The sequence below is a fragment of the Balaenoptera musculus genome, chromosome 4, assembly GCF_009873245.2.
Source record: "Balaenoptera musculus isolate JJ_BM4_2016_0621 chromosome 4, mBalMus1.pri.v3, whole genome shotgun sequence".
NCBI classification, from domain to species: Eukaryota; Metazoa; Chordata; class Mammalia; order Artiodactyla; family Balaenopteridae; genus Balaenoptera; species Balaenoptera musculus.
This window is the reverse complement of record NC_045788.1, coordinates 86,037,279-86,058,610: the sequence shown is the minus strand read 5'-3', so window position 1 is coordinate 86,058,610 and position 21,332 is coordinate 86,037,279. Positions and strand designations below refer to the sequence as shown.

Genomic DNA, 21,332 nt, shown 5'->3' with positions numbered 1-21,332 from the left:
AACTTCTACATCAGTACTTTTCTTTTTTCCTTTTTGTATTTTTGTTTTTTGCTTCTCAGTGAATATCAAGAAAGTTCTTTTCATTAGATTGTAGATGTCGCCTCTGATAAAGTTCCCTGAAATTCTGTGATCAGTATTTACTATCTTAAATGGGACCTGGTAGAATACTAGATCAGTTATAGGGGCTGGGCTTGGATCCTTCTGACCAGCATGTATGACTACATTTTACATTTTTCAGTTTCCCCCAAGGGTGGCTTTTGAGTTTTTAAGATGCTTCTGAATATAAACATTTCTTTTTTTGTTCACTTTATTCATCTTCAGGAAGGCCTTATCTGCAGCAATTTTTATGGTAAAAACTCTCTAAGTGCTGTATGGTGTCACCTCGTTTTGTACTCTGGATTTTGGAAAAGGTTGTATGTAGGTAGTTGGTTTGGTTTTCTTGTACACCACAGATGGCATATATGAAGCATTTAAAGAGGATGTACCTTCTTGTGCTAAACTGGGCTTCCAGTTGATGTTCCAAGCTGCCATGGCCTGGGTAAAATAATTGGATACAGAACAATGCTGAAAGCAAGTGCTTCTTATGCCCAAGTAGGGTAATTGTCCACCACCTGAACCACCTCCCTAGAGGAAGACATGAGGGGTGATTCTTTTTGGAAAAGAATAGTCAGTAATCGGACTGAATGTCAATATTATGACATAGTATGAGTGTGTTTCATGTTTGGTAATTGCAATCATTGTTGCTTTTGTTGTGGTCATCCATGTACAATGCTTGGTGTCAGTCTATCTCTTGTAAAAATAAAATACAGTGTGTGTGTGTGAAAAAAAAATAAAATAAAATAAACCTCTAAAAAAAAAAAAAAAAAGAATAGTCAGTAATCAAAACCGTATGGTATACAAGTACCATAACATTTTGATTACTGTAGCTTTGTAGTATAGTCTGAGGTCAGGGAGCCTGATTCTTCCAGCTCTGTTTTTCTTTCTCAAGTTTGCTTTTGAGGTCTCCTGTGTTTCCAGACAAATTAAAAAATTTTTTGTTCTAGTTCTGTGAAAAATGCCATTGGTAATTTGATAGGAATTGCATTGACTCTGTAGATTGCCTTGGGTAGTATAGTCATTTTGACAATATTGATTCTTCCAATCTAAGAACATGTATATCTTTCCATCTGTTTGTGTCATCTTTGATTTCTTTCATCAGCATCTTACAGTTTTCAGAGCACAGGTCTTTTGTCATCTTAGGTAGGTTTATTCCTAGGTATTTTAACTTTTTTGATGTGGTGGTAAATGGGATTGTTTCCTTAATTTTCCTTTTTGATCTTTAATTGTTAGTGTATAGAAATTCAACAGATTTCTGTGTATTAGTTTTGTATCCTGCAAATTTACCAAATTCATTGATGAGCTCTAGCAGCTTTATGGTAGTGTCTTTAGGATTTTGTGTGTATAGTATCATGTCATCTGCAAACAGTGACAGTTTTACTTCTTCTTTTCCAATTTGGATCCCTTTTAATTCTTTTTTTTTTTTCCCTCTGATTTCTGTGGCTAGGGCTTCCAAAACCATGATGAATAAAAGTGGGGAGAGCAGACATCTTTGTCTTGTTCCTGATCACAGAGGAAATGCTTTCAATTTTTCACTATTGAATGTGATGTTAGCTGTGTGTTTGTCATATATGGCCTTTATTATGTTGAGGTAGGTTCCCTCTACACCCACTTTCTGGAAAGATTTTATCATAAATCGATGTTGAATTTTATCAAAAGCTTTTTCTACATCTATTTAGATGATCATATGGTTTTTATTCTTCAATTTGTTAATGTCGTGTATCACATGGATTGATTTGCAGATACTGAAAAATCCTTGCATCCCTGGAATATATCCCATTTGATCATGGTGTATGATCCTTTTAATGTATTGCTGGATTCGGATTGCTAGTGTTTTGTGGAGGATTTTTGCGTCTACATTTATCAGTGATATTGGCCTGAAATTTTCTTTTTTTTTTTTTTTTTTTTGGTATCTTTCTCTGGTTTTGGTATGAGAGTGATGGTGACCTCATAGAATGAGTTTGGAAGTGTTCTTTCCTCTGCAATTTTTTGGAATAGTTTCAGAAGAATAGGTATTAATTATTCTCTAAATGTTTGGTAGAATTCACCTGTGAAGCCATCTGGTCCTGGTCTTTTGTTTGTTGGGAGTTTTTGAAATCACAGATTCAATTTCAGTGCTTGTAATTAGTCTGTTCATATTTTCTATTTCTTCCTGGTTTGGTCTTGGGAGATTGTACCTTTCTAAAAATTTTTCCATTTCTTCTAGGTAGTCCATTTTAGTGGCATATAGTTGCCTATAGTAGTCTCCTATGGTCCTTTGTATTTCTGTGGTGTTGGTTGCAACTTCTCCTTTTTTATTTCTAATTTTATTGAGACTACACTCTGAGAACCACTGAAAGCATGGGGAAGGGACATATAAGATGCTCATGGGAGTGCTGGTAACTGTATTTCTGGTCCTGAGTGATAATTACTCATCTGTATACTTTATAAATACTTTATAATCACTCATTATAGTGTGCATATATCATTTATTTCATACACACACATGCACACATACACATATGATAAAGGAAATAAAATACTTATTGTTCAGGGCTATCTGAATGTGGTAAATGAGCTTCCAGGCATATTACAGTCTCTTTGCTTACAAGCACTGCGCTCAGGCCCTGTAGATGGCTGTATATGACTCACATTTCCTCACTGAGCTGACAGCTTTCTGTATTGCCTGCAGGGAGATAGTCCCAGGGCGAAGGGAAGGGAAGCCACCTCCTCTCGCCACTGGTGGATGCACTACCTGGCTTATCTTTTGAGTTCATCTTCAATGCATAAAAAAACAACATCTCTCATTCTTGTTATCAAGCATTCTGGTTCAGCCTAGGCCTGTGGAATGTTGCTTCTATATGCATCCTCGTGAAAAGTCCCAACTAAGCCTCACAACAAAACTACAACAGATATTAAATAAGGGATGTGTGGAAGTGCTTTGTAAAGAGTAAATCATTATACTAATACGATTATGTTTGTATAAGCATAACTTATGGTAAGGTGTTACAAAATCCATGTCAGCTTTCAGAAAATACAGGATTCTAATTTTAAGAAATTAAGAAAAAAATAAGTCCTTACCTAAGGAATAGTTTATCTTTTTTTGCAAGCCAAAGTTAATATCCATAATACTAGTAAACACTATTAAAGACACTATAGAGGTCATCAGACTTTCTCCATTAATTAAATTGACGAGGCCTCTAGAAAGACCTGCAGAAGGAAAAATATTTTTTTAAGGTGGGAAAAACTTCATCAACGTTGAAGAATAAAATTTTATCAGCAATTAGAAGGATATTCTTAGCTATGTATTTATATCACATATTTTTCCTACATACTTAAGTATACTTTACTCATGTTTGTAAACTCCCTTCAAGGAAATTTCATTATGTATCAACTACAAGTTAAGTCTAGATCACCATGATTAGTTACCAAATTAATTGTGGTTGATTATAGTTTATGTAAGTAAGATAATCAACTAGAGCTCTCATTTCTTGTTTCAAAGCACAGATGAAAACATGAAATTTATTATTTTTAATTCTGAGACTTGGCTTATATAAATACATACATCATGCATTTAAGACAAGAAAAAAATGATGGTGGAGGAATAAAGTATATTTATAAACCAAGGCTTTATACCACGGTATAAATACTAACCAAAGTATTAAGGCAACTGTCCTGATAATCACATTATAATTAGAAATTGTCTGACTTTCCCATACATCACTTTCAATGGTTTTAGAAATCAAGTTCCATTAATGGAGAGCACCCTGATATAATCTACTTTCAACCTAATTCTCCTCTATTTATGATGATATTCTAAGTTTAGATATCCATCAATTATCATTTTTTCTTTGCTATTCAATGTGCCTGTAGGGGCAAAACTATAACTTTGAGCATCTTTAATGATTTTCAAAATGTCCATAGAAAGGAAATATTATTAAGGAAATGGTAAAAGCCCTCCTTGTGAACCAACCACTCTACAGTTGTGATCACAATCTAATACAGTAAGTATGCTGTTGGAAGAGAAGAAAAGCCAAGGCAGTCTGTTCCTGTGGAAGTTCAATTGCCTTGATGGTCCAATTCTTCACCTCTCCCTGCATCCAGGCCCTCTGCTGTAAGACGTTGCAGTTTCTCTCACCAAAGAGATCTGTTTTTTAAATTTAAAAAAATTATTATTATTATTTTTTTTAATGAGACTTGATGCAAGCAGAGGCTTGAGGAAGATTTCTGCTTCCTCTCTCTTGGATCCCTGCCACCACCATGGCAGCATTCCCTGGCTACCCTTCTGGAGGAATGTGAGAAATACATGGAAGAAAGGTGGATCTTCATAGTTGAGGCCATCCTAGATCACTTAGTCCCCAGATGACCCTCCAGCTGACTGGAGATTCATTAGTGAGCCTAGCCACAATCAGTGGAGCCCAGTCCATGCCATCAGAACTGCCAGACTCATGAGAAATAAAATATAATTGTAGTTTGAAGCCACTATGTTTTGGTGGTGTTTTTTTAGTCAAAGACAAGGACAAAGACAAACCCTAACTGACACTGTTGTATAACTATTCCATTTTAGAAAATGGGGCTATAACAAAATGTGAGTATTTGGGAATAAATAACAGACAAGGAACATAAGAGAAGTCAGTGGACCCTAAAAAGTCCAAGACAATGTGAATGTATTCATGTACTCCAAACATTGATTGGCCTGGGCAAATTTTATTTTTGAGAATAAAGTAAAAAATATATAAAAGTCTTGCTTTGAAAACTCAGACAAAAATGTTGCCAAGAGAAAGATACTTTATTTTTAAAAAAATTTGTTTAAAGAGGCAAATTGAGGAGAAAAATAGAATTCCAAAAGTAATGGCAAGATGGCCAAAGTTTATGAGAACAACCTTGTAACTTAACCCAAAGAAATTATTTAAATTCAACAATGGTAAGCCAGGAAGTCAGTGGAATAAGTAACTAGATTCCAGTTAAGAGGAGTATGGAATTCTCTCAGGTAGCATAGAACTCTTCCAAATCTTTTGAGTAGGAAAGGGCCTGACATTGACAGAGTCTCATAGAAGCAGGGTTGCGGGATAGACAAATCTCCTTGTCTTAAAGATCTGGCTTTTCTTTATTCACATAGGTACACTTGAAGTTTCTGCACTACTCTGTTTCTACTTGCCTCAGAGAGCTCTTTCCTTTTCAAGTGGCCATAAAAAGTGTGTGTGTGTATGCGCATGTATGTGCCATATTAAAATTCTACTTTAATTCTACTTTAAAGCAAATGTTTTTGTTCTCATTAAAAAATAGCTGAGGGAATACAAATTAGGTTATTTTTTCTTTTGAATAAGGCTCTTGGATTTTTTTCTGGGTTGCATTGACTTGGTATTTTATACTTTTAAATATAGATTTCTTTCTCCTAAAATAGTACACACTGTATCATTATTGATTTTATTGTTTTTGACTTTTTAGCCTTTTGGTCTTAATGGTGACAAACACTCCAAAGACTCTGTTTCTCTTTCTTTTTTTTTTTTACAAGTAGCATTATCTTAACGACAGTCTTTTCAACAGAAAAGAGGTTTTGGGCAATAGAAATGTCACCACAATGTACATGCCATATTGCGATTCCCCCGGAACTACTCTGTTGGCTCAGGGTAGAAGCATGTATAAAGTCAAGGATTAAAAATAATCCCCTGCCCTATTCCACAACTGAATGTCAGACTTAAAATACTAAGTTAGCCCATCACTGGCATTTCCTTCTGTTCTAAGCATCACCACCTGAATCTCTACATTCAATCCCCAATGTCCCAGCACCCCACTTCGCATAGTGAAAAACTATAGTGAACAAAAGATCTTAAAACTAGACAGTTTAAGCATGGAATATATTTTAAATATAGGAAAAGAGAAAAATATACTTACCCAGGTCTTTTATAGCAGATGAAGTCAGCATAGGATCTGAACTCACAAGGATAGCTGAAAATAATAACCATGTGGTGGTTTTCAAAGTTAATTTATTCACAGATGCCAAATACCAAAGAATTAAGGTATAATTAATCAAAAAGCCAGGAATTGTAATTAAAAGTATCTGCAAAGAAATTTTATAGATAGAAAAATCAGACGGCATTTGTATTCCATTTTTAAATGCAGATAATCAGGATACTGGAGATGTAGAATCACATTCAATCCATTAAAGGGAAATTTTAAATTATCTTATTTAACAACTATATGATTGCCACTCTGGAAATAAGGAACAAATATTGCAATGAGATTCTTAGGACCTAAGAAATACCAGTTACAAGAAATACCATATTATAGTTAAAAAGGAACTTTTATACAATCTACTATATATAAAATAGATAAACACATAAAGCACAGGGAACTATATTCAATATCCTATAATAAACCATAATGGAAAAAAAATGAACTTTTAATTTTCTTGATAAGGCCACTGAATATAGATGTATATGTGTGAAGGTATATACATACATACCATATATATATATATACACATTTAACAATGCCTAAAAACTGAGACACAGGGCTTCCCTGGTGGCGCAGTGGTTGAGAATCTGCCTGCAAATGCAGGGGACACGGGTTCGAGCCCTGGTCTGGGAAGATCCCACATGCCGCGGAGCAACTAGGCCCGTGAGCCACAACTACTGAGCCTGCGCGTCTGGAGCCTGTGCTCCGCAACAAGAGAGGCCGCGACAGTGAGAGGCCTGCGCACCGTGATGAAGAGTGGCCCCCGCTCGCCGCAACTGGAGAGAGCCCTCACACAGAAACGAAGACCCAACACGGCCAAAAATAAATAAATAAATAAATAAATAAATAAATAAATAAAATAAAATAAAAAAGTGAGTTCAAAAAAAAAAAAATCTGAGACATAGCTTATTAACATAGAAAAAAGAACACAAATTTAGAAAGAAGTTACAAAAGAGGGGAAAAAAGAGAAAACAAAATAATAGAAGGAATGTATAGAAAGGGCAGAGGACCAGAAAAAAGATGGAAAGGGACATTCCATTATTCTAGGACTGGATCCTGGCCTTCTGCCTTCCCACCATTGCCTTCTACTTTCTCTTATTCTACCTGTGGTGATTATCTAGCAAGATTTTATTACCAAATGCGCTTGGGAAAATGTGGTGATTGTGCCTTAAAGTGTCTATGAGAATTCACAACTACACCCTCATGTTCACTGTAGCATTATTTACAATAGCCAAAACATGGAAGCAAGCTAAATGTCCATCTATGGATGAATGGATAAGGAAAATGTGGTATCTATATAGAATATTATTCAGCCATAAGAAAAAGAAAGAAACCTTGCCATTTGCCACAATATGGGTGGATCTTGAGGGCATATACTAAGTGAAATAAGTCATACAGAGAAAGACAAATAACATATGATCTCACTTATATGTGGAATCTAAAAAAACTAAATTCATAGATACGGAAAACAGAGGCAGGCAGTGGGGTGGGGTGGGGGGTTGGAGGTGTGAAATGGGTAAAAGGGGTCAAAAGATACCAATTTCCAGTTATAAAACAAATAAAGCATAGGGATACAATATACAGTATGGTGACTATAGTTAACAACAATAGTGTATTTCATATTCGAAATTTGCTAAGAGGGTAGGTCTTAAAAGTTCTTATCACAAGAAAAATGATTTGTAACTATGTGTGGTGATGGATGTTAGCTAGACTTATTTTGGTGATCATTCTGAAATATATACAAATATCAAATCATTATGTTGCACACCTGAAACTAACATAATGTTATATGTCAATTATATCTCAATTTAAAAATAAAATAAAAATGGATAACTAAGAATTTCATAATGATGTTGAAAAATGCTCTTACTGCCAATATAAAATTAAAAACAGCAATATCATACATCCTTAATTATATCCTTAGAATTTCAATAAGTAAAATTAAAGACATGCATCATTTTGGGACTTTCCATAGAGATTACTAATACATCCTCCAATAAGTTTTACCAACAAACACAGCCACCAGCAGTGTACTAATCATTCCCATTTAAAACAATTCTCCAGAGAAGTAAAATCAAATAAAATCCCCAGGTTCCTGTCTCTGCTTTTGCTACATCAAGAAAAATGAAAAAGCACAAGTTCTTATCCCCTTATTTATTACACATTTATTCACTACCTACTATGCAATGAGGCATTGCAATAGGCACTGGAGAAAGACATACCTAATGCAGTTAATGAAAAAGAGAATTCAGAAGAGCTAAAATATTAAAAGCTATCTTCTTTCTGATTATTTTAGTCTTTTGTTTGTACAGGGACATTCTTGCAGAGTTAGGGTCCAGTTGGGGAATAACTGGACTCTGATTCAGGAGGCCTGGGTGCTAGTCCTGAGTGATTTTGGTTAAGTCACTTAATCAGACATTTCTAACCCAATCTTAAAATTGACAGAACAATGACAGAGTGCTTATATGGCATTACTGAGGCCTGACACTATTGAGAGGGAGTCTTTGGTAGATAAAGCTTGATAACAGCATCAGAATGGTGAAAGAAAATCAAGGTCCCCTAGGTAATTTACCTCTAGGGTGGCTGAATTCTCAATTTAAGGTTTTGATGGTAAAGGGAGTTTTAATACTAACTCCTGTTCAAAGAAACAAATTAAAATGAGGCTTTGAGACAAGAGGATTGAGGGTCAGGATATCCAAATCCTTGTTCTTCCACCAAATAGCTGTTGATACCTCAATAAATCACATAGTATATTGTTTGCAAAAATGGCTGCAGTAATTCTGCTCCCTGATTCCACACCATTGGGCAGCTATCTTCCATACTGACTGAACAAGAGCAAACGTGATACAACTAGAGACTTAAAAAGTAGGGAGAGGGAAGTGGGGAGGGGCAATATAGGGGTAGAGGATTAAAAGATACAAACTATTATGCATAAAATAAGCTACAGTGATATATCGTACAACACAGGGAATATAGCCAATATTTTATAATAACTATAAATGGAGTATAACTTTAAAAAGTTGTGAATCACTATATTGTACACCAGTAACTTATAAAATGTTATATATCAACTATACTTCAATAAAAATTTTTTCTTAAAAAGCACTAGTAAATTCAAGTTTGCCCTCTCCCGCTGATGTTTGAGACTCTGAAATCACCATGTGAAGAAGCCTGGAATAATTGCCTGGATAATGAGATACATGTACAGTGACACTCATTGCCTATAGCCAATATTAACAGTACCAACCAAAAGACATATGAGCAGAGCCATCTAGCTCATCCTACCTCAGTTGACCCCCCAGTCGAACAGAGACTCAGGAGATGGCTTGACAGGGAACACTAGAACCAGCTCAAACTACTATTATATCTCTATTCTTTTCAATTTCATTTTTTTGTAATTTGTCTGAATTTCATTTGCCTGGACTCTGTTTCAAGTGTAAATCATTTTAATAGTTTTGATTCTAATGTATTTTAGGTAACGGCCTTATACTTACAAAACTGTATTGATTACTTTGAAAGAAATGCACATCCTGCTTATAATCTAGAGTATTTTTCCTCAAGCTCTTTCCTGGAGGGGTTCAAATATCACATGATTAGAAAATAATCATAATAGTTTGTGAATTAGTATTATTGCTGTTTCTGTGAGTAGTCTTCTCTGTGTTGTTCTTTTATGTGTGGGTGTGGGAAATTTTAGAAGGTGGGTATTTGAAACACAACTTTTATCAGTAATTTCCTTTTACTGGACCTAATATATTTAATAATAGCTTTCTTATAGTATCTCAGAGTTAAAATCATAAGTGGCATTAAGTTCTGCCAGTCAGATTTTTTTGAGTTACTTTTTTCCTCCATAATTTCTTTCTTGAGTCTTCAGCATGCTAGACAATTGAAAAGATATAGTTTATTCACTAAAATATAGAGCTGAATTTACTTGTCCCACACTTTATACTTTTTCCTTGTTTTTTTTGTTTTATAATTTGGAGCAAAGTTTTAAAAATTTTGAATATAGAGGGCAGTGGCAAAGACGGGGTGGGTGCGTAGAAAGACCTCAAGCTCACCTCCTCCCACTGGCACATCAAAATGACAACTATTTACAGAGTAGCTTTTGTGGAGAAAGACCAGAAGACTAGCAGAAAAGATCTTCTACAACTAAAGATATAAAGAACAAACCACGACAACCCAAGCGTCCATCAACAGATAAATGGATAAAGAAGATGTGGTATATGTATTCCATAGACTATTGCTCAGCCATAAAAAGAATGGATGGCACCTATGCTCACCACTATACAACCAATGCAAAAAGAATGAAATTCTGCCATTTGCAGCAATGTGGATGGACTTAGAAAATATTATGCTTAGTGAAATAAGCCAGACAAAGACCAATACTATATGGTATCATTCATATGTGGAATCTAAAAAATTAATACAAATGAACGTATATGCAAAACAGAAACAGACTCATAGACATAGAAAACAAATCAGTGGTTACCAAAGGGAGAAGGGACAAATTAAGTGTATGGGATCAACAGACACAAACTAGCATGTATAAAGTAGATAAGCAACAAGGATATATTGTATAGTACAGGGAATTATAGTCATTATCTTATAATAACTTATAATGGAGTATGTTCTCCAAAAATACTGAATCACACTACATTGTAAACCTTAAACTAATATAATATTTTAAATCAACTATACTTTAAAAAAAACCCCAAAAGAACAAACCATGAGATGTGTAGAAGGGCCAGAGACACGGTATAGTCAAGATCCATACCCACAGTGAGTGAGCCACAACTAGAAGGATAATTACAATTGCAGAGGCTCTCCCTAAGGAGGAAGGGGTCCAGGCCCTGCATCAGGCTGCCCAGCCTGGGGGTACTGCACCATGAAGATGATTCCTCCTGAACATTTGGCTTTGAAGACCAGCAGGGCTTGCTTTTGGGAGAGCCAGATGGCTGTGGGAAATAGATACTCCACTCTTACAGGGCACACACAAAATCTCAGATGCTCTGGGACCCAGGGCAGAAGCAGTGATTTGAAAGGAGTCTGAGTCAGACCCACCTGCTGATCTCAAAGAGCCTCTCAGAGAGGAAGGATGCAACTGGAGCTCACCTTGGAGACATAGACAACTGGTGGCAGCCATTTGGGGGACCTTGTTCTACCACATGAGCACTGGTGCTAAGCAAGTGCCATTTTGGAATCTTCCCTCTAGCTTATTAGTGCCAGGACCTGGCCCTGCCCACCAGCCCGCTGGCAAAAGTACTGGGATGCCTCAGGCCAAGCAGCTATCTGGTGAGAATATAGCCCCACCCACCAGCAGGCCAATTGCTTTAACACTGTCTGAGTGTACAACTATCCTGGGACACAGCCCTGTCCACCAAAAGGCCTAGGATCCAACCCAACACACCAATGTACTGGCACTAGTCCTGGGATCCCCTGCATATCCACAGCCATCTGTAGGGACCTGGCTCTGCCCACCATCAAGCTGGCACTAGCCCCTAGACAAGCCTCTCCCACCAACGGGCTGGCACTAGTCCCAGGACCACCCAGGCCCCAGCTCTGCCCACTAGCAGGCCAACACACCAATTCCAGGACCCTCAGGGCCCTGCAGCCAGAGAACCTAAGCCATAGCTCCACTCACCAGTGGGCTGGCACTAGCCCCAGGACCCATCCTCACCCACCAGTGGGTGGACATGAGCCCAGGGACCACCAGAGCACCAAAGCTATCCAGATCAGCAGGACAGCACTTGCTCCAGGACCCCCTGGACCATGGCCCTGCCCATCAGCAGGCCAACACCAGCCCTGGGACCCAACCACCAAGCCCGTCAGCAAGCTGACACCAGCTCTGAGACATCTTTGACCCCTCAGCTCCCCACCTCCGGGTTCAGCCCTACTCACCAACAGGCCAACATGAACTTTGGGGTACTCCAGACCCTGTAATCAGCTGGGTCAGGAACTGGGCCCACCCACCAGCAGCAGACGCTAGACCCAGGATACCAGGTCCCACAACCACCCACTCCAGAACCCAGCTCTGCCCACCAGTGGGCCAGCCCTAGCCCCAGGACCACCCAGGGCTCTGCAGGCAGCTGCCTTGTGGCCTGGCCCTGCCCACCAGCAGCTGGCAGCAGCCACGCAAGGCAGGACCTGGCAACCAACCGGACTGGGGGTCAGCCACATCTACCAGAATACACGTAGTAGCTGTCCTCCTTCAACAGAAGGACCCACAAAGCCCACATAGGAAGAACTCCTAGAGGATACAGCTCTGGTGATGAGAGGAGAGTGTGTTGCTGGGTTGCAGAGGACTTCTAAAAAAGACCACTTCTCCAAGGTTGGAAAAATGTAACTAACTTACCAGATACATATAAATAAAACAGCAAATTAGGCAGAATGAAGCAGCAGAGGAATATGTTCCAAATGAAGGAAGAAGATAAAACCCCAGAAGAATAAGTGAAGTGGAGATAAGCAATCTACCTGATAAAGAGTGCAAGGTAATGATCATAAAGTTAAAGCAAGAATATTAAAAGCAGCAAGGGAAAAGCAACAAGTTACATACAAGGGAATTCCCAAAAGATGGTCAGCAGACTTTTCAGCAGAAACTCTGCAGGCCAGAAAGGAGTGGCATGATATATTTAAAGTGACAAGAGGGAAAAACCTAGAAACAGGACTACTCTACCCAGCAAGGCTTTAATTAAGATTTGATGGAGAGATGAAAAGTTTTGTAGAAAAGCAAAAGCTAAAAGAGTCCAGCACCACCAAACCAGCTTTCCAAGAAATGTTAAATATACTTCTCTAAGTGAAAAGGAAAAGGCTACAACTAGAAATATGAAAATTATGAAAGGAAAAATCTCATTGGTAAAGGCAAATATACAGTAAAGGTAGTAGATCAACCACTTAAAAGCTAGTAAGAAGGTAAAAATACCAAAGTAGTAAAATCATCTATATCAACAATAAGTAGTAAAGGGATACATAAAGCAAAAATATGTAAAATATAATGTCAAAAACAGTAAATGTGAGGGGGTAATAAAAATGCAGGGTTGTTAAAATGCATGTGAGCTTAAGAGATCAGCAACATGCATCAATGGAACAGAATGGAAAGCCCAGAAATGAACCCACATTTATATAGGCAATTAATCTACGGCAAAGGAGGGAGAAATATATGATGGGGGAAAGGCAGCCTCTTCAATAAATGGTGTTGAGAAAACTGAATAGCTACATGCAAAATAATTAAACTGTACTACTCTCTCACATCCTGCACAAAAATAAATTCAAAATGGATTAAAGACTTAAATGTAAGACCTGAAAAACTTCTAGAAGAAAACACAGGTAGTAAGATCTTTGTTATCAGTCTTAGTAAAGATTTTTTTGGCTATGTCTCTTCAGGCAAGGGAAACAAAAGCAAAAATAAATAAATGGGACTACATGAAACGAGAAAGCTTTTGCATAGTGAAGGAAACTATCAACAAAACAAAAAGATCACCTACTGAATGGGAGAAGATATTTGCAAACAGTATATCGAATAAGGGGTTAAGATCCAAAATGTACAAAGAGCTCATACTACTTAACATCAAAAACAAACAAACAACCCCATTAAGTAATGGGCAGAGGATCTGAATAGACATTTTTCCAAGGAAGACAGACAAATGGCCAAAGGCATATGAAAATGTGCTCAACATCACTGATCATCAGGGAAATGCAAATCCCTGATTTCGACAATGAGATATTGCCTCACATCTGTCAGAATGGCTATTATCAAAAAGACAACAAATAAGTTTTAGAGAGGATGTAGAGAAAAGGGAAACCTCACACGCCATTCATGGGAATGTAAATTGGTGCAGTCACTATGGAAAACGGTATGGAGATTCCTCAAAAAATTAAAAATAGAACTACCATATCATCCAGCAATTCCACTTTTAGGTATTTATACAAAGCAAATGAAAATGCTCATTCGAAAAGATATGTGCACTCTATGTTCATTGCAGCATTATTTACAATAGCCAAGGTATGGAAGCAACCTAAATGTTCATCGATAGATGGATAAAGAAGATGTGGTTTATATATGTGTATATATATATACACAAACACACACAGACACACAGTGGAATATTACTCAACCACAAAAGAATGAAATCTTGCCATTTGTGGCAACATAGATGGACCTAGAGGGTATTATACTAACTGAACAAATGTAACAAAACAGAAATAGATTTATAGATATAGAGAACAAACAGGTAGCCACCTGGAGAGGGGGTTGGGAGAAGGAAAGAAATAGATGAGGGAGATTAAGACATACAAACTTCCAGTTGCAAAATAAATGATTCACAGGTATGAAATGTACAGTGTGGGTAATATAAGCAATAACTATTTAATATCTTTGTATGGTGACATATTGTAACTAGACATCGTGATGATCATTTTGAAGAGTATATAAATATCAAATCACTGTGTTGTATAACAGGAACTAACACAGTGGTGTAGGTCAATTATACTTCAAAAATAAACAAACAAGCAACCAAACTCATAGAAAAGGAGATCAGATTTGTGGTTACCAGAGGCAGCGTGGGAAGGGGTGTGAGAGGGAGAATTGGATGAAGGCAGTCCAGAGGTACAAACTTTCAATTATAAAATAAATAAGTAGTAGGGATGTGATGTACAACAGTATGATAAATATAATGAACACTGCTGTATATTACATACAAAAGTTGTTAAGAGAGTAAATCCTAAGGGTTCTCATTACAAAGAAAAATATTTTTTTCTATTTCTTTAATTTTGTATCTGTATGAGATGATGGATGTTCACTAAATTTATTATGATAATCATTTCATGATGTATGCAAGTCAAATCATGCTGTACCCCTTAAACTTATATGGTGCTCTATATTGATTATATCTCAATAAAACTGGAAGAAGAAAAAAAAGAAAAAAAAAACTGGAAGAAGAAAAATGATTTTGTAAAAATTGAACATCCATATGAAAAAAAAATGAAACAGAACACCCATCTCATATCATATAAAAAAATTAACTCAAATTGGATCTTAGACCTAAATGTGAAATCTAAAACTATTAAACTTCTAGAAGAAAACATAGCAAAAGATCTTAGTGACCTTAGATTAGGCAAATAATTTTTAATAGGACATAAAAACACAAATTCTAAAAGAAAAAAATTGATGAATTGAACTTCATCAAAAGTAAAATCTTTTGGAAAAAAGAAAACTACAGTGGTATCAAAGTGGAAACTTATTTTTGACTGTGAATCTAAGTCATACATGGAAGACAATGAAACTGTTATGTAAATCTTGAAGAACCTGCTAAAAACAATATGTAATGGATTTTTAAATCAATTTAATTGAATATAATTTATCTTGCTTAGGAATGACTTTTGAAAATAATGCCTGTAATAGTCACTATGCAAATTTTTTCACCTGGCATCTATTTGAGACTTTAATAATAAGGCTATAGAAATGATTTCCTACTTTTCTCTTTGAATTAATATTCAAAAGAAATATACTATATGGAAATGACAAGTAATGAGAAAGTTAGTCTTTGCACTTGTACCCCATGACCTTGCAAATGACTATCTGCACCAAAAATTACATAATATTTGGATAGAATTTCTAAGGTAAATCAAATGAAATGGAATCATTAAAAAAGAGAAAGTTGGATCAGTACTTACCTCTCTGAGGCATTGATGAGGGATTGACTTCAAAGATGTCTGAGGGAATTTTCTAGGATAATGGAAATTTCTATATCTTGATAGGTTGATATTTATCAAAACTCATCAAACTGTACTCTCAAAATGTATGCATACCACTGCATATAAATTATACCTAAATATAGTTGATTTTTAAAAATGTAAAAAAATCTGAACATAGATAACATGTAGTAGTTCATGAGTGAATAATATTATTGAAAATAACACTTCTTACCTGCCAAAATAACTTGTGGAGCAGGTAAACATCCATGTCAAATGCAACATTAAAGATAATTACTGGTGTAAATATATCAAAAAATAAGTGTGGATCCATCCACTGTATGGCTTCTGCATATTTTTGGACCTAATAATATAAAAATGTTATTTTCTCATTTATCTGTTGGTCTATTAGCATGGAATACATGCCAGGCACTCCTATGCCTAGCACAAGATAAAAAGATAAATCACAACATAGTAAGTGCTACAGTCTTAACTCTTGGATTTTCATAATTTTGCATCAGATCATTACCAACTACAGCAAAAGGTTAATGAACATCTCTATGCCTATTTTTTTTTTTTTTTAAGAATAGATATAGGAAACAGTTTGACAAAAGTACTAAAGGGTATGTAGGAGATTTTCAGGCATACAAAAGAAAGAAAGAGATTTCAGGTAGATAGATCATCATGCACAAAATCCACAAAGGAGTAAACAATCATATCAATTTCCAGAAACTACATAATTAGCCATGGATTATACAGAAGATGTGTATGGAAGAATAGCAGGGATAGAGACTAGGAAGGTAATGCAGATTATGAAATAACCAATCAATGGTGTTTATCATAAAATATTTAGTTGATAGTTTTAAATCCTATATGGGCATCTGTAACCAAGCAGGACCCTCTGGGGCCTTCCCCAGAGAGATGTCTCCCTTATATCTTCTGCTTTAGGTCCTCTCTGAAGTACCTAGATAATAGTATCTCATGCACATTTCCTGAGTTGTTTTACAGATGCAAAACCCCCCACCAAATGAAAGAAATTAACACATCCCTTCAGGAGTCTGGCTGGAACCAGGAAATATTTGCAACAATTTTTGATCTTTTTACTTTACCTCACCATCAACCAAACAGAGAATTGTGCACGAGCTCATCACATACCCTGGGACTCCCTTCCTTTGCCTTGCTTTTAAAAATGCTTTGCTGAAACCCATCGGGGAGTTCAGGCTTTTTGAGCACTAGCTGTCCCGTACTCCTTGTATGACACCTTACAATAAACGCTGCACTTTCCTTCACCACAACCCACTGTCAGTAGATTGGCTTTACTGCCCGCGGGCAAGCAGACCCAGTTTGGTTCGTTAACACATCCATTCAATATTCACTCATTAAGGAAACACTGAGTACCTACTGTGTTAGGCGCTATCCTTGCATTTGGGAGATGATTCTTCATGGGTCTCTTGTGTTTCTCTGTATGCTATGGATGGAGGCACTGACTGCTTTTCTTCCAGGAATATTTTCTTTCAAGAATATTTGTATGGCTAACAGCTTTGGAAGATAAAGGAAGTGTCTCCCTCCAGAGAAAAAGGCAGGTTTACTATACTGTCCAGTGTTATAAAGATATTATCTCTCTCTGGAGCAAGAGGGCAGATGAGCTCACTGCCCATCATAAAATATTCAAGTTCTCTAAGCTCAGATTTCTTCTCCTATAATGCAACCCATTGTGTATGCAGGTTTCACCTTGCCCTCTTTACTTCTCCCTGTGGGGCTCATGGAACAGGGACAAGAAAATGCTGATACTCTGGCTTCTGCTATTGCTATGAGTAATAAAGTCCTTTGTCTCTAGCCCAGGAGTCCCGTGTCTTTTGCCAGGACCGTGAAACTGTGGCAAGCGAAATTATTAGATTGAAAGTTGAGTAAAATCTTAGACCGTTCACAGTTCTCAACATATGGTCCCTTCCTTTAAAGAGTTGTTGACAAATAGTAAAGTTTATAGAAGTACTTAAAATTGCATTTATGTCAAAAATCAGATGATTATAAAACCTGTTCAGGACAAATGAAGGAGTAATCTGCTTCTGGTTCTGGCATGGATACATGGTTTCCATTATGGTTTTTAACATCACTGGTTAAATTTGTTTGGGAAAGTCAATCATTTTCACACACGTTCGTATTTATATACTGATTAACTAGGGCAGGTGTTGGCAAACTATGGCCCCTGGGAACAAATCTGGCTCAATGCCTGTTTTTGTAAATAAAGTATTATTGGAATACAGTCATACCAATTTACTTATGTATTGTCTATGGCTGCTTTTAAACTACAGTGACAGAGTTGAGTAGTTGTGACAGAGATCATATGGCCTTCATAGTCTAAAACATGCACTATATGGCCTTTTACAGAAAACACTCTGCCACCAACCCCTGGGCTAGAGGACTATTCAATGTGTCAATAATGCACTCTATATTCCTTGTAGTAAGCATATTGTCTCTCCTTTACCTGACTCCAGCTCTTCCCAACTATTTAGTAATACTATATATGCCTTGACTATATAGTTTGTCTTGTTCCTCACTTCCAACTCCATGTAAGAGGTTCAGTGTATGTTTCTTGAAATATTCTAAGGCAGGTGCACTTAGAGAGTAGCCTCTATTCTAATGGGAACCCTATGAAACATTCCTGAGACAATAGATTGGTTCAATGTCAGAATTCTCTTGCTACTAGAGTCCTGTATCAGTAGCTCAAAGTCTCTCTGGACTTCTATCTTGTTTACCAATTTCTTGTCTAAGGTTTTGAATTATTATTAAATACTCAGCTACTCACATTCTTAGCAGCTGTACGTGTACTCATTCTGAATTGCCTACCTAGTTTCAGACCTAGGCTCTGTTTTGACTATGTTACCTGGATTTTAGCTCTTTCATGCCTGGTTCCTTCTTCTACACAGCTGATATGATGTTATCCACATCATAAGCATCTATCAACTGGCAGAGCAGTGAAGAAATATGTTTACAAATTTTCTTAAGCCATCTTTGTATTTATATGAATCTTAGATATAGTCAGATATATAAAATACTCATATTTACTATACACACCTGGTCAGATGTAAAACTTAACATTTCAAAACTGCATCCAAATAAAAATAGTATCACAGGGAGAGGAATTGGAAAGTCTTTCAAGTGTAGGTTCAAAAATGCTGCAAAAAAATATGTCTATTGAAAGGCAGTGAAATACCACATTTATAGAACTTTAATTTGATATGACTTCTTAATACTGAGGACAATGAAATACTGCACCACCCCTTACTTGCTATATTCCTGTAACTGAAACCCTCCCTCACACTTAAGCATATAGAATCAGTATAATTGGTCATCCACTAAATTCATGCTTTACTTCTTTTACGAAGTCTACCATTTTCTTAGAATCTTTACTAAATATTGCTAGTAATCATTGGTTCTTGTGTTCCTACTAAAATATTTATAGCAGTTTATGTACATGCTATAAATCAGATATTCATTTCTTTAGCAATCCTGCAATGAGGGATTAATAAACTACTAAACTTAAATGAAATATCCTGGCTGATTCCCAAGATAACAATGAGGAATTAGTGTAATAATTTAATAATGAGAAAAACTAACTACCTATTACTAATTACCTACTACCCATTAGAAAGTCTATAATGGATATTTAACTTTGTTCATAATTTTTTTCAAAGTGCAATAAGCAATATCACAGCATTTCCTTCAGTTTAATGTTTCTAATTCTTTGTAATACAATTCCTAATCGGGTCAAAGGATGCAAAAAGTGTGCTTTCTTTTGATTTCTACAGTGTTCTTTTCTTCTCATAAAAGCTGGGCATAATTTACCATTTGGACAAAACCTAAGGGAACACCTACCAAGGGGTTAAAAAGTAACTGAATCATTCAGAAGACCTATCACTTTGAACATTCTTTTTCCAAGTGAAGAAATCTGTGGGACAGCTAATTTTAAAATATGAATGAAACTCTAGCTTATGATGATGCAGGTAACAATAAAATCCCTAACCTTTGATTTTCTGCTTATCTGGTTCAATTCCCCACATCACTTAAATCTAACCACGACCTAGCAAGTAAGAAGGTATGAATACTCTGAACTCAATAGAGGTGAAGAATGTGGATCAGATCTACATGGGCTTTCCTCAAGGGCAGATTACTGTTGGATTCATTTGATTGAAAATCTTGGTATAGAGGTATGAATTTAGAAAAAAAATCTAATTTCCTATTATTGCTACTTTTCTTAATTCTCTCTGGTGACATTTACAAAATACATCCACAAGACACACTTAAATAAAAAGAATTACACCTACCTCCGATTGTACAGATCAAAGACAATATTAGAATGATTTCAGGGAGTTCCTGAGAACTTTTCATGAATGTATTCCTAAAAAAATCCAGCCATATGTTGGTAAATCCTTTGTTAAGAAAAGTGAAATTAGAAACAAGGCCATTCATCCTGTGGTTTCTCATAGGCCGTCTGAATCCAACTCTTAGGACTCTCTGCAAAACTCACCTAGGACCAAAAGAACATAAGATTTTCCTTCTTGGTGGCCTTCTACAGCTTTTCTTAAAAAATAAATAAAAAGTCTATATTTCTCTTTAGTTATTTCTAGTGATTTCTTAGGGTGTGCCAAAATTAGGGATGACTCCCTCTTCAACAATGTTTTCAATTTAAATGATAGAAGAATTACAACCCCAAGTGATAGAGACGAGCCAGTGTCATCCTGTGTTCTTATGATGCCAAGCACTACTCAGCTATTTTTCGCCCTGTATCTATCCAGCTGAAAAGAGGATTTTTCATCTAACCAGTCACCAGGGCCACAAGCTGGTACAGGTTACTTAGTTCTGAGGATGGACAACTGAGGGGTTTGCTCTCAGCTTATCTGAGCCTCTGGAAGCATGTTCTGGCAGCTATTCCAAAGTAGGAAGTGGTGGTGGTGAGAATATTCTGATCTCTTTTGTTGTTCTGTCCAGACAGAAATTAATAAACCATGATGATGTTCAATAACAGCCTTCTTTTATCTCCTTTGAGACATTGATGGGCCATGTTTTCTCTAACTTTTAAATATTTTTATAGCAACCAAGGACCTAAGAAAAATATTGAAAACAAAATGATTTAAAACAAGGGAGTTGTTACATGTTTCTGTTGTTACTTCTTGGAAAAGGAACAAGGGCCATGGTGTGTCTTGGTTTGAAGAAATAGGTGATAGCTGCAGTCTGCCAATCCCACTTGCTTCCCATGGTGAGGAAAGTTTTACATCGGGGTCTTAAACTTCATGCAGGGAACTCTTCCAATTCTCTCATAATATTGGCTTAACCTTTTCTGGTGTCTATTAGCATCTCATCTGGCTGCCTCGCTAAGCAATCAATTAGTTATTACTAAACATCCTCTCACAATCCAGCAATGTCTTTTTCAGTTTCATATTTCACATACATATGTTTTATAATATGCTCTTTACTGACTATAAAAACAAACTTTTGAAAGAAAATTAAATGAATACATGCTTATTGTGAATATTTTTGAAATAAATATGTAAAGAAACATTTCAAAAACAGAAAAAAAAATATGCACAGTCATGTCATCTAGTGGCTTTTATATA

The 21,332-nt window shown here is 36.3% G+C and overlaps 1 protein-coding gene across 1 annotated transcript in view; it reads right to left on the bottom strand.

Moving 5' to 3' along the window:
* SLC9C1 (solute carrier family 9 member C1) overlaps window positions 1–20,187 on the bottom strand; it is a 102,140-nt gene extending 81,953 nt beyond the window's left edge. Inside the window, exons 1-5 of the mRNA XM_036849684.1 lie at window positions 20,043–20,187; window positions 18,793–18,893; window positions 15,953–16,081; window positions 5,971–6,136; window positions 3,157–3,285 (exon numbers count right to left, since the gene is read on the bottom strand). Of these exons, the coding sequence (XP_036705579.1) occupies window positions 3,157–3,285; window positions 5,971–6,136; window positions 15,953–16,081; window positions 18,793–18,893; window positions 20,043–20,187 (670 nt within the window). The remainder of the gene's footprint in view (window positions 1–3,156; window positions 3,286–5,970; window positions 6,137–15,952; window positions 16,082–18,792; window positions 18,894–20,042) is intronic.
* Window positions 20,188–21,332: the final 1,145 nt, after the last annotated feature.